The sequence below is a fragment of the Athene noctua genome, chromosome 28 (genome assembly GCF_965140245.1).
Source record: "Athene noctua chromosome 28, bAthNoc1.hap1.1, whole genome shotgun sequence".
Taxonomy (NCBI): Eukaryota; Metazoa; Chordata; class Aves; order Strigiformes; family Strigidae; genus Athene; species Athene noctua.
In genome coordinates this window covers 2244201-2261953 of record NC_134064.1, presented here as the reverse complement: position 1 = coordinate 2261953, position 17753 = coordinate 2244201, and the positions used below count along the sequence as shown (strand labels likewise).

Below are 17753 nucleotides of genomic sequence, written 5' to 3'. Positions count from 1 at the left end.
ATGTGAGGCTGGGCCCTGTGATCTTCGGGATACTGTTTCCTTCTGCAGGTCCCCAGCTCTGGCTCTTTCTTGCTGCCATGCTGTTGAAACCCATTTATGAAGGGCTAAGTGTGTGCTCCAAGGCTGTATCGGTCCCATACAGATCTCCTTTTGGAGGTGGATCACTGACAGTAGGAAAAGCTCTTGCTATTTGGACTCTCACTGAGTGCCAGGTTCTATCTCAAGGATCCTGGCTGCCTTCCTGCTTCCTAGGTTAAGCCTTGGTGCAGTTGAATGGAAAGCACAAGGTGCCAAGTTGGAGAGTTTTAGGGGTTTTTTCATTGTGAATATAGTGGTCTTGGGTACTGTAACGTGAACCCCTCAACCCTAAATCCTGGAGGTAGCAAAAGGGGTGAATTTACTGCAGGTGTATCCTTGGGCTCTGTCCTAACCCACTGTCAATTTTAAGCTGGATCCATAAACGTGAGGGTGGAAGGGTTGGTTCTGACTCCCTGCACAGGATGGCTGGGATGTGCCATCAGCAAGGCTGACCAGAGCTTCGATGGCTTCCCTGTGGTCCCCTCTCTGGTGCTCTGTGGCACTCGGGTCTCTCGTAGATGCTTTTCCTGGACACAGGGATGGAGGAGAAGACAAGCAGCCCGGGCCTGGGAGCTGCCTCGCAGGGCTGAAGGAGGCATTGCAGGAGGAGGGCTGCTGCTTGCCTGTGCGAATACTGAGGGGTGGAACTGACTGTAGTGATTTGAGACAGGCATTTGCAGGGAGAAAGTAGTTCAAAAAACAAGTCAGTGAGCTCTCAGAGTGATAAATGCTGCAGTTTGGGCAGTCAGATGGTTGTGGAGTGTCCAGTGGGGGATCAAGCTCCAGTTCCCAAAACCAGGATTAACAAGCTGCCACTGGACGCTGAGGATGCTGAGATTGCTCCAGATTGGCAGGGCTGCTTCTTTTTGCTTGGGTTTTGGGTTTTTTTTCTTTTGGGGCCAGAGGGGGGTTTTGTTTTCTCTTGCATGTGATGTTTCTCCTTTTGCTGGCACTAACACAGGTCCTGGGTAAGCTGGTGTAGGAGAGGCAGAGCAGTCGTAGATGAAGCTGTGTAGTTTGATCCCTGCTGCTGGGGTGATCCAAGTTGTGGGCAGCATTGTGGAGGCGGGGAGAGTGCTCCTACTCCTTGCTGCCGTCTGCAGAAGCTTGAGGTTGCTTGAAGCCCTGAGATACATTTAGGGAGGCATTATCCTAAGGGTGATGACTTTGGGTGGAAGTTGGGTAAATATCAGCGGCCATAAATCCTTAATTTGTCCTGTGTTGCTTCAGAGCTGGCACAGCATCTACCATTGCCAGCGGTTTCCATGCAGAGTCCTGGTCTGCTGCTGGTTAAAGCTCAGATTCAGGAGCATCCATGTCTTTCCTCCCTTGACTTTTCTGTGTTTCTTTCAGTCAGTCACTAGCACGACAGAGCCTGCGAGTGTTGGCAGAGCTGAGCTTAGAGTAGAGCTCGGAAACACAGAGCTAGTGACACTCAGTGCAGATCCCAACTAAGCGGCGGGTGAGTCGCTTTCACAGGTCCGAAACTCTTCATCCATGCTGGAGGCAGTTTTTGTGCTCTTCAAAGGCTGTTAGATAAACCATCAGAACTGGTGTGCTTTCCTTTACGCCCTTTTGAGAGACCCTAAATATCCAGCAGAACAGTAACTCTGTGGTGTAACGAAGCTCGGTACAGATCAGTTCCAGGAGTAACGGGTTTGTGTTCGGGTTAATGTTGTAAGGTGGTGGCACTTGGAACTGGATATTGGATCCTACGCTGTGACTTGTACCTACAATGCTGAGCTTGTGTGTTCAAGGTAGGGCTTAATTGTGTGGCTGGCTGTGAGAGCTGCTTCAAAAGCAAACTGAAAGCTGGCTTTTACAGGAAATGGAATGAGCTGTGTGTTTTTGTAACTAATTATAGCCCTTGACATCAGCTCGTGTGTACCTTTAGCACACAGGATTACGTAATCGAGCAAGGCTTCCTGTAAAAGAGCAAATTTACAAAAGGCTTTGGGGGATAACGCTGAGGGCTTAAACTCTTGTGTTTTCAGCAGTAGCTGAAGCTGTTGTCGGTTGGGTTCCCTTTGAAATTCCAGCTGACGGTTCCACTGTGCCTGTGCAGGAAGCGTGAAGCCCACGCATCAGCTGCGCCCTGTGATTTTTTTTTTTAATTTTTTTTTTAAACTCTGGGGGCTGGGGTGATGCCTGTATCTAGCAGTTGAGATGCAGTTTGAGTGGGTAACTCTTTTCCTTCCACCGTGGGCATTAAACGGGAGGCAGAAGACTGAGGAATCCCCTTGGGGAGTTTGGTGCAAATCCTTTCTGAGGGTAGCCGAGTAAGAAGAAGCAAGAGTGTTTGGGTGGCTTTAAACTGAAAATATGATCAAGCTTCACCTTCTCTTTCCAAGAAACTGCTCCATGGTGGTTTGAATCTTGCTTTTTATATAGGTTCCCCCTGCAGCATGGTTATATCCTGATAGTAGCTCCATAAAGCGTGGAGTGATGCTGATGCGTTCTGCTTAGTGGCACACGGATTTACGCAGCGATGACCGGAGCTGCAAGCTGGGGTCGTGGTTTGAGCTTTGGGTGAGGGTCTCTCCCTCAGATGGCTGACACCAGCCCCTGCTGCCGCCCAGAGCCAGCTGCTGGTGGTGGATGTGCTGTGAGGAGGCAGCAAACACCTTTCTCATCCTGAAGTCTGACCCGTTTGACTCCTGTGGACTGAAACATTAGTTATAGCTAACAAAAGCACCAGTTTTGGGCCCCTCACCCCAAAAAGGCCATTGAATGACTCGAGCGTGGCCAGAGAAGGGCAACGGAGCTGGGGCAGGGTCTGGAGCACAGGTCTGCTGGGGAGCAGCTGGGGGAACTGGGGGGGTTCAGTCTGGAGAAGAGGAGGCTGAGGGGAGACCTCCTGGCCCTCTGCAACTCCCTGCCAGGAGGGTGCAGAGAGGGGGGATGAGTCTCTGGAGCCAAGGCCCCAGCGCCAGGCCCCGAGGGAATGGCCTCAAGCTGCCCAGGGCAGGGTCAGGCTGGCTCTGAGGAAGGATTTCTGTGCAGAAGGGGCTGTTGGGCGTTGGAATGGGCTGCCCAGGGCAGGGGGGGAGTCCCCGGGATCCCTGGAGGGGTTGAAGAGTCGGGCTGAGCCAGCGCTGAGGGATCTGGGGGAGTTGGGAAGGGTCAGGGTGAGGGTCATGGTTGGGCTGGAGGAGCTGCAAGGGCTTTTCCAACCCAGAGGGTTCTGGGATTCTGTAAATTGCTGCCCAAGACATGGAAGAGCAGGCTGCGACCTGTGCAGGCATGGGGTAGGGAGAGCTCAGACTTGAGCCTAAGTGGCGCTTGTCAGTGGTGGAGGAAAGTGGGTGAGTTGGCTCGGAGGAATCTGGCCGAAGCGGTGGGTGTCTGGAAAAGCTGCTTTGGAGCTCGACTGATGGCCGCTCAGGGCTGTGAGGGTTCCCAGGGAGAGCACAGGAGCGCATGCACTTGGCACTCTGCAGTATCAGATCAGAGATGCGCCTGGACAGAGTTCAGGCAAGTGAAGCAGACCCAGAGGTGTTTGAAGAACCCCTCAAATGGGGGAATTTCCAGGCATTTCCATGAAGTTTGTCTGCGCTCTCCAGGGCGTGCTGCCCTCCGCCTTAGGATACGAATCCAAACTCCCCAGTTGTCCCAGTATTGGACGTCTGGTGATCGCTGGTGCTGTGTAACCAGCTGGCTCTGGTCAGAGGGGCTGGCGTGCCTTTATCAGGCGAGAGGGAAGCTCTGCTGCTGCAGAGGATGGGGTGTGCTGCTCCAGTTTGTGCTGGGCTTTCACCACCAGTACCGCGGCATTCTCACAAGTGGGTCTGCACCATGTGGGAATCGTTCTGGAGCTCCTGGCTGTCACTTTGCTCTTGTGCACAGGAAACGAGAGCAGGACTGGTTTCCCTGACTGAGATGGCGACAGAGCCATCCCATTCCACTCCAGAACAAAGGCGACAAGGTTGCGCCCGTCTCAGCCCAAGCACCGACGGTGGTGTTGGTGCTGCAGATGACACCATCACGCTCTTAAAATACTCCATGGATTTTCCCCTCGGCACGCAGTTTCCCGTGAGCTAGGTAACAACTAGTTGGAGCGAGGGCAAAGCTAGAAGAAGGTGTGCTCTTCTATATATTTTTTTTAGGTGAGGGCTCACACAGGTCCTGAGGAACAGTTGCAGCCCCCGGCAGCGGGGCATTTCCAGCAGCTCTCCATTACTTTAACCCTTCCAGGCTCCAGACGGTGCTGTTGGGAACCTGGCCGCCCCAGCTACCGGCACCGCCTCTCCTGGCAAGCTGCTGGCTCAGATGGATCTCAGCAAAGCCCAGGCTGGCGCAGAGATGGCTCCCGCCGACCCCGCGGCACACCTGACCGCCGCCGCGGCAGCACCCGTAGGTGAGGCGCATGGCAGTCGTGGGGCGCGGGCAGCCGGCCTGGGGACCAGAGCAGAGGCCGGGTCGGAGCCATGCTGCCGGCTGACGTGTGCAGAGTCCCTCTGGGGATTAGCTGCCTGAATGCTGCTTATTTTTAAGCCCGTTGCTTTTTTTTTTAATATATATAATTTTATTTTGATCCCCTCTTAAATTTAGGTTCCCCCATGGTTTCTTTGCACAGGGAGTTTTGGCTCCATGCAGACGGTTTTTGAGCAGCTGATGAAGAGTGGGGTGTTAAACTTGGGCCCAAACACCCAAGGGATTATCTGCAGTTTGCGTTTAGGGCCTCCGTCAAGCGCTTGTAGCACCAAGCCCTCTTCCTGCTGCCCGTGTTTATTTACCTTGCCTGGGGAGAGCAGACCCATCCAATTACAGCTAAATAAATACTGCAGAGCCACTACCCAGCCAGGAGCCTCAGATTTAAAAAAAAAAAAAAAAAAAAAAATCAACACAAAGCAGCGATGCTGTTCGTTGCATCCTTGGAGGCTTCTGTACCCAAGAGCCTGCTGCCAGCCGAGCCAGTGGCTCCGTTTTCCTTGGTCCGGCTGATTTCCAGGCAAGTGGCAGGGTGAGGAGGTCACTCAGGCTAGATCTGGTGGATGAAGTTCAGTTTTGGAAGGCAAACGAGGCAGCTCTGCAATGTCTGTTTTACCACGTGGTCGGCTTTCCTTGCAGGCCTTAAACCCAGCTAGGTGACCTCTGCAGACCCTCAGGCTCGGCTCATCTCCCTCAGGACTCGAGAGGGAGGTGCGGAAGCGCTGCGCTTGAGTTGTCTTCTGTGTGTTTTCCCTTGTTCCTTTTGTTACTTGTCATAGCTAGCGGGTGAAGTTAGACCTGTGGAGAATTTTTCCTGCTTTTGCTGGCGGCACAGGTCGGTTTTGCGTGTGGGAGGACCAGTTTGGAGGAAAGCTGCTGGAGCGGCAGGGTGGGCTGGTGTGTTAGTGCAGAAAGTTTTCCAGACTCTCCGTTTTCGTGGCGCGGTCGTTGCTGATGTCTAACAGCATCATTGCGTGTCCGTGAGGTGGCTGGAGTCGCCTGTTCCCTGGCGGGGCCGGTGGTCCCCTCCTGGTCAGACGGTTGCCGTCAGCTGTGGCTCCGTGCCTTCCTCTCTCAAGGCCCTTCATTTCGGAGCAGGCCGCGCCGCTGAGGAGCGTGGCAGACGCCGCGGTGCATCTTTTGATGTCCCTGTAGCAGCAAGATGCAGCACTGCGGGGCCGAGCGTGCTGCCTCAGTGTGGGCTGTGGAGGGACGGAGCAAGTCACAGCCCTGGGCAACTGCAGGGGCCAACCATGGGCCACTTTGGTTGGGGTCTTTCTGGCCAGTGTTGTCTTTAACCAGTAGCGGGTCTCCAGGCTTCTTCCCCATCCCTGGAGCGTGTCTGAGCCCAGTGATTAGAGTGAAGCGATTGAAGGAGCTGGGAGTGTTCAGTGTGAGGAGGAGGAGGCTGAGGGGAGCCCTCATCCCTCTCTGCAGCTCCTGAGAGGACATTGCAGAGAGGCTGGGGCTGGGCTCTGCTCCCAGGGGATCAGGGACAGGACAAGAGGGAACGGCTGGAAACTGCCACAGGGGAGGGTCAGGCTGGGCAGGAGGAGAAAATGTTTCCCAGCAAGAGTGGTCAGAGAGTGGAACAGGCTGCCCAGGGAGGGGGGAGTCCCCATCCCTGGGGGTGTTTCAGGGCCGTTGGGATGAGCTGTGGGGGATGTGGGGTAGGGGAGAACTTTGTAGAGTCGGGCTGAGGGTTGGACTCGATGATCCCGAGGGGCTTTTCCAACCTGAATGATTCTGGGATTTCAGTGAAGTCTCTCTCCCCTCTGTTGCTCTCTGGGCTGTGGCTGCTGTAGATGCAGCTGGGCAGCCAACTCAGATGGGGTAGCTACCACGATGCAACCTCTCCTGTTGCCTTAGAGCACAGAGGGCTTCATTTCACAAAGCCTAAAGGATTTTAGCACCCTCCTGGGGTGGGACGGAGCTGGAGATGTCAGAGATGAGCAAGAGCTTGCCTTGAGCTGGGCTGCCGAGAGCAATGTGAGCTCAGTGTGGTAGGAGGGGACAAGACGGACCATTGCTTGGGTAAGGAAGAACCTGGACATCCTGTCCCAACGGGAGGGGACTTTTTGGGGGAGAAAATTGGATGCTGAAGGAAGAGAGGGACTTTCTTGGGGGATCTGAGCAGTCTAGCAGGGGAGCAGTGCTGCTGGTGCCAGAGTTTGGCTCTTGTGGTTTCCTTGCCCAGGCTGTGACAGCGCTGGAGTTTGTTTTGGGGGCCCTGTGCTGGGGTTTGTTTTGGGGGGCCCCGTGCCAGAGAGCGGACAAAGCCAGGTCTTTCTGTTCAGCCTGAAAGCCTGTGACTCCTGGGATTAGCTTTATCCCAGACAAAACTAGAACACCACGGCAGCCCGGGGTGGGCACCACGTCCACACGGCCGCTGACCACTCTCTCCCCTTCTCCGCAGTGACCACCACCAGCCCCATGAAGACACTCTATGTCATGTCGGACGCCAAGCTCTCCGCGCTTACCAAATCTGTGATGGGTGAGGCTACCTCTGTCCCCCTCAAACTACCGGGCATCCAGCCTTCCTCCTCCGCCTCACCCGCCAGCTCTCCCACTGGTGCCGTCACCTTCACCACCTCCCCCCTGGCCAGCACCCCCAGCCCTCCCAGCAGCCTGGTACACTCCAAGGTGGGACCTGTCCTGCAAACCGCTTCCAAGACGGTCATCCTGACCTCGACACTGGCCGCGGTGAAGGGTGATGGACCCCTGGGACACATCGGGGAGAAGGTCAGCCTGACCAAGAGTGCCGCAGCCCTCGGCCACGCTCTGGGGGCAGTGGAGACCCTGGGGAGGGTTCCCTCCATGGTGGACGACGGCAGCACCATCATCCATGCCAGGGAGGCTCTGGCCAACAGACACTTGCTGCCCCAGGGTGTGCTGCCCGGAGGGGCCGGCACCACGCTCATCACGCTGGGCAGCAGCTTGGCCAGTTCCTCCATCATCGCCACGGCGGGGCCCACGCTCAGCCAGAAGCCGTAGGGACCCCCGGGACCCCTGGCTGGGCACTTGGGGAGGGCTGAGCTCAGCTGTGGGGTGGGAGAGGAGTAGCACGGGGGGGCTGGTTCAGGCTGGAGCAAACCAGGAGGGATGTTTTTCTGGGTTTTGTTGCTGTTTAATAAAACTTTTTGTTGTTCTTTACTGACTTCGTTGCACGTGTCCCTTCCAAAAGCAGCTTTGGTTGCAGTCCAGCCCTCGACCGCTTTTGTCGAGGGACAATTTCCCTTGTGTGGAGGCACAAAGCAGCCTTGTGCAGGCAGGGAAGGACTCATGCTGCACAGCAACCAGGGCAGCTCCTCCTGCCTGTACCTCCCTCCTCTGGGTAGAAGTTTCAGCTGATTCCTCCATGTATTAAAAATATTAACTACAAAAAAGGCCCTTGAATGACTTGAGTCCAGAGAAGGGCAACGGAGCTGGGGCAGGGTCTGGAGCACAGGTCTGCTGGGGAGCGGCTGGGGGAACTGGGGGGGTTCAGTCTGGAGAAGAGGAGGCTGAGGGGAGACCTCCTGGCCCTCTGCAACTCCCTGCCAGGAGGGGGCAGAGAGGGGGGATGAGTCTCTGGAGCCAAGGCCCCAGCGCCAGGCCCCGAGGGAATGGCCTCAAGCTGCCCAGGGCAGGGTCAGGCTGGCTCTGAGGAAGGATTTCTGTGCAGAAGGGGCTGTTGGGCGTTGGAATGGGCTGCCCAGGGCAGGGGGGAGTCCCCGGGATCCCTGGGGGGGTTGAAGAGTCAGGCTGAGCCAGCGCTGAGGGATCTGGGGGAGTTGGGAACGGTCAGGGTGAGGGTCATGGGCTGGAGGAGCTTCAGGGGCTTTTCCAACCCAGAGGGTTCTGGGATTCTATTGGGAATATTTATACATGCTGAAAAAGAAATCAACTTTGATCTGCCCTGAGCCTTGACTGAACCTTTACAGTTGTGTTTCCATGGCCGCCCGGGCAGCTTGTGCTTGAAATGAGGGAAACGGCAGAGGGGGTGACAAAGGTGCTGAGCCACAAAACTGGTGCTGAGATGTGGAGGCGAAGCCGAGTTCGGCATCGTCGAGGGTGGTTTGCCAGGGCTCAGGACAAGTGTCACCCCCTTGGGGCTCTCGCTGGGCTTTGCGGGGGGTCTTTTTGTGGTTATCAGGGATAATCGCCCCGCTCTGTAGGTCTCCATGCCATGCTGCAGCTGCGCTGAGCCCCCACCCCTCGCTCCCCCGGAGGGATGTGATGTGACATTTACCCGCCGAGATGCTTTTGGGGGACATGACTCTTGGCAGGGGGAGACCTGCAGTGCCGGGGCAGCCCCGTGCTCCCCCCGAGGGCTGGCATGTTTCCGAAATCTCTGCTCACTTCCTCATCCTGCCAGCTCGTGAGAAGATCCCATTTTTGGCTCAGCTTGGCCTGGACAGCGTGCACCACGGCAGCAGCAGCGTGTTTGTTACGGGGAGCCTGAAAACAGCGCAGGAAAAGAATAATTTTCCCCTTCGGTGGCTGTATTTGCTTGCTGTGAGAGCAGGGACATGCCGCGAGTCCCTTCCCACCCCTCCTGGGCCGCTCCAGTTGTCACCTGGCTTTTTGGGACTGTCCTGCTTTGCCTTGGTAGCCTCTCGCACACCAGACTTTGCACCGCCACGACGGTGAGTCTTGAGGAGGCTGAGCTTTGCCAGCACCCCAAACCCTTTCTTCCCTTTTCCCTGGGGTTTTGTGGAGGAAAATCTGTCCAGATTTTACTTTGCCAGCAATCCGGGTCCAACCCAGGCAGAGTTTCCTGCAGGGAAGGTTGTGGGGTGACTGTGAACCCCAAGGCTGAGCATCGGGGAGCCACCAGACACGGCCCCTTCTCCCCGAGCTGACAGCGATGAGTGAACTTAAGCTTTGCTTTAGCATCTGCGTGATGACAGATCTTCTAAAAATGAGGGTCTGCTGTTAACCTGTGGCACTTTCAAGCAGCTCAACTCTCTTTTCCAGGCTTGAAGTCGCCATTTCTCCACTGCAATAACAACGAGGCCGAGACGCCCTCGGGGACGCGGCACCGCCAGCGCCCTCGCTCCCAGGTGTGGAAGCAGCTTTCTGTGGGAAGACCCTGAGCTCTGTGGCCACGTTCTCGCTCACCAACCGGGGTTAACGGGGCGTGTTTTGGCAGTGAAGCTCTTGGGGGACAGCCAGGGCATGTGTGATGCCTCTCCCACAGCCAGGTTGGTGGTTGGGTCCGTGATGCTGCCCTTCTCAACCAGTCTCATGTTAAATGGAGTGACCGGTGCTGCCTGGGGGTAATTCTCCTTTTCCAATTTTTATCCCAAAGCTTTTCCTTTCCATGGATACAGAGGAAATGGTCCTTAAAAGCCGACTTACTGCTCCTGCTCCACTGTAATCTTCTCTGGGGACGAGCAAGTGCCACCATCCCACTGCCCCTTCCACTTCGACGGCTTGTGCTGGGGTGCCCGGGGCGACGGTGAGCGAATGCGCTTGTGGGGAGCAGCTGGCAGGAGGAAACAGAGCCTGTAGCTCCCACGAAACCTCTGGGTCCTTTGCAATGGCTTGACAGGAGCTCCCAGAGGCAAAAAAAAAGCACCTAGAGATGTTGCTGGGCTGGTTTGTACTTGGCTGCTCCACAAAACTGATGTAGAAAAGCACTTCCTCCCCCCACCGGGATCGGGGTGGCCCCAGACGTAAGTCTCAGCCCATCCCCATGGCATCAGGAAACACTTTTGGGGCTCCATCCTTAGGGTGAGGATCCCCCCAAACCCTGCCCCGATCCCAGAAATCAAGGACACCCCAAACACTGTCAGCGCGGGACCATCCAGCCAGTTTTATTTCGGGCTGTCAGAGGCACGGAGCAGCAGCCAGCAGAGCGGCCCGCGCGCTCGCCGCAGTCCCAGACCCCTAAAAAAAACTTCCAGAGCCCCAGACAGAGGCAACATAATTAAAAAAACCCAAAATTACATTGCGTGGACATGAGCCAGCTGGGGAGTCACTGAGCATCCCAGGCACGGCAGGTTGGGAATAACCCTCCTCTGGCTCGGCCTCCTCGCCGCATCGCGTGAAACTGTGCCTGGGCACGGTGTCTCTAGCAAAATGTCACCGCTGCAACTCGTTTTGCTCCCTCTTTTTTATGTGTGTATGTATATATATATAATATATATATATAAAACCTTGTGATACGGGTAAAGTCACCGGCGTAACGATGTCGGATACAAACAGCTCTAAGATCAAGAGTAAAAACGACACGGTCCGGATTGTCTCCTCAGTCCTTGGCTGCAGGCTCTGAAGCGGTGACCGGCTCCGGCACGCGCCTCGTCGCCCGGTTCGAGCCACGGCAGCATCCCGACCATCTCCCTCCTCCGCAGGGATCGAGGCCGATCCGGAGCGGGATGGAAACGCTACAGCTTGGCGTGGCGGTGGAAGGCCGGCGCGTGCGGGGAGGCGTAGGTGGCTTGGCTGTGCCACGTCGCCGCTGGGTAGAGCCGGTGTCGCAGCGAGCTCTCATAGGAGGCTGGGTAGTGGCCAGGGCCGGTCGCCAGCGGCCGGCACAGATCGGAGGGCTGCGTGGAAGTGGCTATCAAAGGGCTGGGAAAAGCGGGGACGACGAAAGGGTTGACGGAGAGGGACGGCGCCGCCGGCACCCCTTGGGATTTGAGGTGCTCCAGCGGGTTGCCGAAGCTCACCGGGAAACGCACCATCGCTCCCTTGTAAACGTCCGGGGCTTGCGGCAGCGGCGTGGCGTAGCCGGGGCTGGCCACCACCGCTTTGGGTTTGGCCAGCCCTTGCTGGCTGCCGGGCGAGCCAGCACCCGTGTCCCTGCCATCGGCTTCCTTGAGGAAGGGGGAAACAGCCCGTAACTTCGCGCCGGGGCCGAAAACGGTCTCCTCCTCACGGCCACGCTTGCCCCTTGCCCTGGGCGTGGCGGGGGCGAAACCGGCCCCGGGGGGCACCCAACAGGCTTTGACCGCGGCTCCCCGGCTCTCCCCGCTCCACCCCTGCCCCGCTTTGTTCCGCAGGTCTTGGGGCTGCTCCTGCTCCTCGCCTCGCACCGGGAAGGCGGAGGGTGGCTCTAAGAAGTCCTTCAAGCTGGAGAAATACCCCCAGAGCGGGTGACAGCTGACGGGTTTCAGCACCTCGTTGCGGTAAGCGTGGAAGCAGCCGGTGAAGACGGCGGGCGCCGGGCCCCCGTCCTCCCGCCGCGGGCAGGCCCGGGTGTCTCTTGCGCCGGGGGATGCGCTGGGGACGGGTCCCACCTCGTTCCCAACGCTGGGAGCTGCATCCTGAGCTTCCGACGGCTCCGGGCTCCTCCGCTCATCCAGGTGGGGGCCGGGGACCGGCCGGGGGGGCTCGGGGCTGGGGCCAGTGTCGCTTCCCGCCCGCCGGCCCTCGGGGCAGTGGAGTTTGTGGCAGTGCAAGGACTCGGCCTTGCTCACCTGGGCCAGCAGCTTCTTCTTGGCCAGCGGGGACATGATGGGGTGGTTGCCTTTGGAGTAGAAGCTGGAGAAAAGGCGCTTGTAGGTCTCGGTGTGGGGCCTGCAGGGGCCAGGACACCCCCCCGAGGGGCTCGGGGTGGGGATGGCCGGGCTGGACCCTCCTTCTGCTGCCCGGCCCCGTTCCGGGGTGTCCCTCGCTGCCTCCACGCCGGCTCCTGCCTCCGGTTTTGCCTTGTCCAGAGGCATCTGCGAGCAAAGGGGATTCGGGGTGTGGGTGCAGGGCTCTGCCGCGGCCCCATCTCCGCATCCCGGCCCCCTCCCCACCTTTAGTTGCCCTCGAGCCCTCTGCTCGCCTCTTCCCAGTTGGCTTCACCCCTCCTCCTGCCTCTTCCCTGGCATCCCCCCAGTGAGGGACAAACCCAGGGGCTGGCGCGGGGGGTCCCAGGCTGCTCCCAAAGCGGAGCCGCCTCAGCTAGGCTCTGGGGGGGGCCGCGCACCTGCTCCCGGCCCTTCTCCTTCTTGGCCCTCTTGCTCTTCTCGCCCGGTTCGGTGCCCTTGGAGACCTTGTACTGCTTGCGGGGCTTGCTGGGAGGCAGAGGCTTGTCGTCCTCCCCCTTGAGATGCCGCACGTACGGGAGGACCAGCCTGCGGGGTGGGCGGCAGTGAGAACCGGCGCTGGGAGGGGAAACTGAGGCACGGAGTGGGACCCCCTGGCTCAGCCCCTACCTCTCGTAGTGGCGCCGGGTGCAGGTGGCCGCGCTGGTGCTGCCAGGGCTGCCCCCCAGCTCGTCATAGACATTCTTCCAGAGCCGCCGTCCCGTCACCTGCGGCAGGAAAGAGGGTTTGACATCCTGGGGACCCATCCTGGCACCCGGGGCCCATTCTTGGGCCCACCCCAGCACCCAGGGCATGTCCTGGCATCCAGAGGCCATCCCAGGGGTCCAAGCCGGCACCTGGGGGTCATCCTGGGATCTAGGGCACATCTTGGCACCCAGGGGCCTATTCTAGGGCACATTGTGGCACCCAGGGGCCATCCTGGCATATGGGTGTCATCCCAGGGCCCTTCCTGGCACCTGGGGGCCCATCCTGGCACCCGGGGGCCATCCTCACACCCATCCTGGCACCTGAGGGCCCATCCCAGCACCCAGGACCCATCCTGACACCCAGGGGCCATCCTGGCACCCATCCTGGCACCCAGGGGCCCATCCCGGGGCCCCTCCCGGCACTCCAGGGGCCATCACTTACCAGCTCATAGGCTCCCAGTTTCTCTACGGCTTTGTAGATTTTCCAGAGATTAACTGGAAATAAAGAGAGGCCGAGGGTCAGGGGCTGCCGTGGCCACCCCTCCCCTTCCCGGGGTTGGGGGACCCACACACGTACTCTGCTTGAAGCCAAGATGGGGGATCCTCTCGATGGGCGTGTGTCGGTCCTTCATGAACTTATAGAGGCTGACGAGGAAGGCTTCCTCCTCCTCTTTCTCACCGCCGGGTGTTGCTTCTTCCATCGTCTTCTCCCGCTCGGATCCATCCTCCGGGCCCGCGGCCTCCTGCGGGACACGGCGGGGTGGGGGGGTGTGTGTGTGTGAAATGGAGTTTCAGGGGAAACTGAGGCAGAGCAGAACCACCCCCACTCCCCCCTACCACCCCCCTTTCCCCAAATCCACCGATACTTTGCAACCCGAAGGCGTTTTAACGAGCTCTCGGTTCGTTAGCCGGCAGCCTGGGCCGCTGGCCAAGTTGGTCAAAGCGCTGGAACCGTGCGAGAACACGAGGAACGGCTTCCAGGAAAACAGACGGGCAGAAATTCATCCTCCACTCCCCCCCCCTCCCTGCTCCGCCGCCGCCTTTCTCAGCTAAAAATGTTTCTCGTTTGTTTGTTCTACATTTTCCGGAGTTATAAAACTTGTTGCTATTTTTGGGCAAAGCAGCTGCTCGGCTCCCATGTACTTTATTTTTTTTTTTTAATTTTTTTTTTTAATTCTTCTTTCTATTCTTTCAACCGCTTGTGACAGACGCGGTATTTTAACGGCTGAGCTATTTCGAGGCTTTTATTTTTTTAAATAAAAAGCCGCTGGATGGCGATGGGGGGGGGGGGGTAGGATGCTGGCGTGGCAAAACCTAAACCCCCCCCCCCCCCGCCCCGCCGCAGCAGGATAAAAAAATAATTAGAAAAAAATTAGAAGCTGCGGCAGGGAGCGGCTCATTTCTCCCCCCCCCCCCAAAAAATATGGGGGGGGTGTTCAGCACCCTCCCCACCCTAAAAAACGTGCCACTCACCGGCGGTTTGGTGGTGGTGGGTTCTTGGGGGTCTTGTCGCTGTGGTGGGTTGTCCTCCATGGGAGGGGGGGGGGTGAAGGAGAGTTGTTGGCTTTAAGAGGGGTCCTGGAAGAAAGGAAAAAAAAAAAAAAAAAAAAAGGGGGGGGGGAGGGTGGGGGTGAGACACCCCAAATTGTTGCTTTTCCCGCGGAGAAAATTAAGTGAAAATTGGGATATTTTGGGCCACGGCGGCGCCCGCCAGGCACCGAAATCGGCCATTCGGCCGATTTCGGTGCCTGGCGGGCGCCGTCGTGGCCTAAAGCTCCCCCCCCCCCCAAAAAAAAATTTAGGGGTCGGTACCCCCTTGACACCCCAAGTTCTCCCTCCCTCCCTCCCTGCCCACTTTTGGGGGAAAACCGTTGCGAAACGGGTTTAAAAAAAAAAAAATAAAAATCAGTGCCAACCTGGTAAACTGAAGAACAGTGTGAGGGAGGGGGGAGGACACGGAAAGAAGCGGGGGGGTCCCCCCTCACCCCCACACGACACCCCCCCCCCCCTCCCCCCAGTTTTTCCCCGCCGATCCCGCTCACCCGCGGCCGCCGCGCCATGTGACCGCGTCACGCCCCCCTCGCCGCCTATTGGATAGCGCTGCCACGCCCCCTCCTCTGATTGGTCATCCCAGCTGCTCGTTGTTTCACCCCTCCCTCCCATAGCGAAGAGCATGCTGGGAGTTGTAGTCCCGCCGCCTCCTCGTCGCCGTGTGCTCACACGCGTGTGCAAAGAGCCGGCGTGGCCACGCGTGTCCCAGCGTGTTCACGACGTGTGTGTGTGTGTGCGTGTGTGTGATTCCAACCGCCAACACGCGTGTGACTCCGCGCCTACCGGCTTCCACATGCGTGTCTGCCGCACGCACGTGTGGGCGCACACGCGCGTGCACACACCTCGCTGCATGTGGGTGCCGGGGTGGGGTGTGAGGGTGGAGCCCCTCACACACACGTGCGTGTGCAAGCACACGCCTGTGCGGCGGGTACCCGTGAAGCACACGCGTGGCCGTGCGTGTGCGGCCCACACACGCGTGTGCCCCCCCCCCCGCCCCGGGGCTGTGATTTCGGATTTGGGTTCCCGGCACTGCGAGCGCGGCCACGGCGCTGACGTGATTTCCTCCCTTTCTGGTATCGCTGCGAAAAACGCAGGAAATCGGGGAAAAGCCGTAGCGGGGGGGGGGATGTGGGGGGGTCAGGATGACGACAACGGGCGCTTTTGGGGTGAAAAGCCACCGATTCGGGGCTCGGCAACTCAAACCGGCGCGAACAAGCCGCGTTGCCTCGAAGGAGGCGGCGGGCGAGCGTCGCGCCGGTAGTTGGGGCGGCTGGAGGTGATGGCCGGGCTGTAATTACGTGTCGTGATAATTAATTAACGGCGCTTCCGCGGCGGGGGCGGCACTTTCCCAGCGCTGTCGAGAAACCGCGGCGTCGCTCCGCGAAAGCTGGGCCGGAGCCGGGCTGAGACCGGCCCAAACTCATCCCACGTACCGGCCCCGCCGCCGCCTTTCTCCCCGCCTGCGGAGCCCTCGGGTCGCCGCTTTTTGGGGGCTCCTTCTGAGTGAAGGAAATCTCTTGGTTTAACCCCATTTTTGAGTTTTTTGGGCCCGGTTTCCCGGTGAGGGGCGGCCTGGCGTTGCCGGCCGGCGGGAGCGTGGCGGCGGTTGGCGCGAAGGGCCGAGCGTCACGGCCAGGAATAGCGCGGGAGCGACGCCAGGCCGTGACGGCGGGTGAGTAATGGGTTGAAGTCATCCCTTCCCCGGCCGCGCCGCCGCCACCGGGGAAAATAACCCCCTGACATCACCCCCCGCCGGGCGGAGGGACCCCCCCGGCCGGTGCCGGAGGATTTGGGGTGGCCGAGGTGTCCCCGCGGGGCTGGGCTGGGTCCCCCGTTTTCTCTGTGATTTTTAGTTTCCCACCCGCCGGTCGGTTTCCTCCCCCCCCCCACCCCTCCCCGATCTTGGCGCCGTGGCATGCGGCGAGTTGAGCCGGTCTCAGCTCGGCGCGGGGGTGACGAGGTGGGGTGACACGTGGTGGGTGATAGGGCCCCCCCCTGCCCCTCCGCACCCCCCCGGGACCCCCCGGTACTCACGGGCTCAGGAGGCGCGGGCCGGGCGGCTCATCGGCGCGGCCGGAGGAAGAGCTCTGCGGTTCGCTGGTGTTACGGTCCCGGGGATGGCGGGGGGGGGGGGGGATGACTCATCCCCCACTCAGGGAAGTGGCGTGTGCGTGTGCGTGAGTGTGAGTGTGTGTTTGCGTGTGCCATTGACTCTTTCGTTACCGGAACGGACGGGCTTTTTGGGGTTCTCGCCCAGCGGCGGCCCGGCGCCGCGCTGAATGACTGTGCCGGACTTTCCAGCCCGAGCATCCCCCCCCCAGGCACCACCCCGGGGCTGGCGGTGCGGCCGCGGTGTCGCCGGGGGGCTTTGGGGACACGGCCCCGTCCCGGTGGCCGGGATGATCGGGGGGTTGCGGTCCCGGTTCCCCCCTCCAGGGGTGGCTTTGCTGGGCAGCGCCCTGTGAATGGGGACAGATACCGGTGTCACCGGGGCCGGGCACCGTCCTGGAAATGGGGACAAAGTCACCGGTGTCACCGGGGCCGGGCACCGTCCTGCAAAGGGGACGGAGCCATTGGTGTTCCCTGGGGCTGGGCACGATCCTGTGAACGGGGACAGTCGCCGGTGTCACCCGGGCTGGGCACCATCCTGCAAACGGGGACAAAGTCACCGCTGTCCCTGGCACTGGGCACCATCCTGGAAACAGGGACAGTCACTGGTGTCCCCGGGACTGGGCACCATCCTGCAAAGGGGGATGGAGCCACCAGTGTCCCCAGTGCTGGGCACCATCCTGCAAATGGGGATGGAGCCACCAGTGTCCCCAGTGCTGGGCACCATCCTGGAAATGGGGACAAAGTCACCGCTGTCCCTGGGACTGGGCATCATCCTGCAAACGGGGATGGAGCCCCCCAGCATCGCTCAGGCACTGGGTGCCACTTTCTGGGGACACTGTCCCTTGTCCCCAACTTGGGCATCCCAGTCCCGTGGGACCAAAGCCACCCGTAAATGGGGGATGGTTGGGGCAGGACCTAGGGCTGCTGGAGAGCACCCGTGGGTGCTCAACCCCATAGCAGCCCCCTGAGAATCTACCCCCCCTCCTCTGGCCGGTTTGTGAAAGAGCCCCAAAAAAAAAAAAGAAAAATCCCCGGTGACTCATTTTGGGCCAACAGCCCGAGAAAGCAGAAGCAGGGGAGGTCAGGGGGGGCATCTGGCTCCTGTCACCCCCTCCCCGGGGCTACAAAAGGGGGTGAAGGAATCCGAGGGTGACATTAACCCTTTCATTCCAGGAACGCACCCACCTTCTACCTAATAATAACGTGATTTAATGAAAAAGAGCAAAAAAAAAATCAACAAAAACCCCCGATTTGAGTTTCTATTCCCTGCTCCAGTTTCTATTCAAACAGAATGGGGGGAAGCTGGGGGGGGGGGGGGGCTCCTGCCTCAGTTTCCCCTTGCACAGGGCGGCTGGGTGCGTGGCCCAGCTTG

The 17753-nt window shown here is 59.3% G+C and overlaps 2 protein-coding genes across 2 annotated transcripts in view; one reads left to right on the top strand and one right to left on the bottom strand.

The window, feature by feature from the left end:
• Nucleotides 1–10149, top strand: part of KANSL3 (KAT8 regulatory NSL complex subunit 3) — a 29379-nt gene extending 19230 nt beyond the window's left edge. The window contains exons 21-22 of the mRNA XM_074928684.1: nucleotides 4273–4435; nucleotides 6926–10149. Of these exons, the coding sequence (XP_074784785.1) occupies nucleotides 4273–4435; nucleotides 6926–7503 (741 nt within the window). The 3' untranslated portion in view covers nucleotides 7504–10149. The remainder of the gene's footprint in view (nucleotides 1–4272; nucleotides 4436–6925) is intronic.
• A 134-nt stretch (nucleotides 10150–10283) lies between these two features.
• On the bottom strand, nucleotides 10284–16366 carry ARID5A (AT-rich interaction domain 5A). The gene is made up of 7 exons (XM_074928685.1): nucleotides 16304–16366; nucleotides 14192–14296; nucleotides 13296–13461; nucleotides 13161–13213; nucleotides 12642–12739; nucleotides 12413–12560; nucleotides 10284–12161 (listed from the first exon to the last, which is right to left on the bottom strand). The coding sequence occupies exons 2-7, from the start codon at nucleotides 14249–14251 to the stop codon at nucleotides 10881–10883; spliced, it is 1806 nt and encodes a 601-aa protein (XP_074784786.1). The 5' UTR covers nucleotides 14252–14296; nucleotides 16304–16366; the 3' UTR covers nucleotides 10284–10880.
• Nucleotides 16367–17753: the final 1387 nt, after the last annotated feature.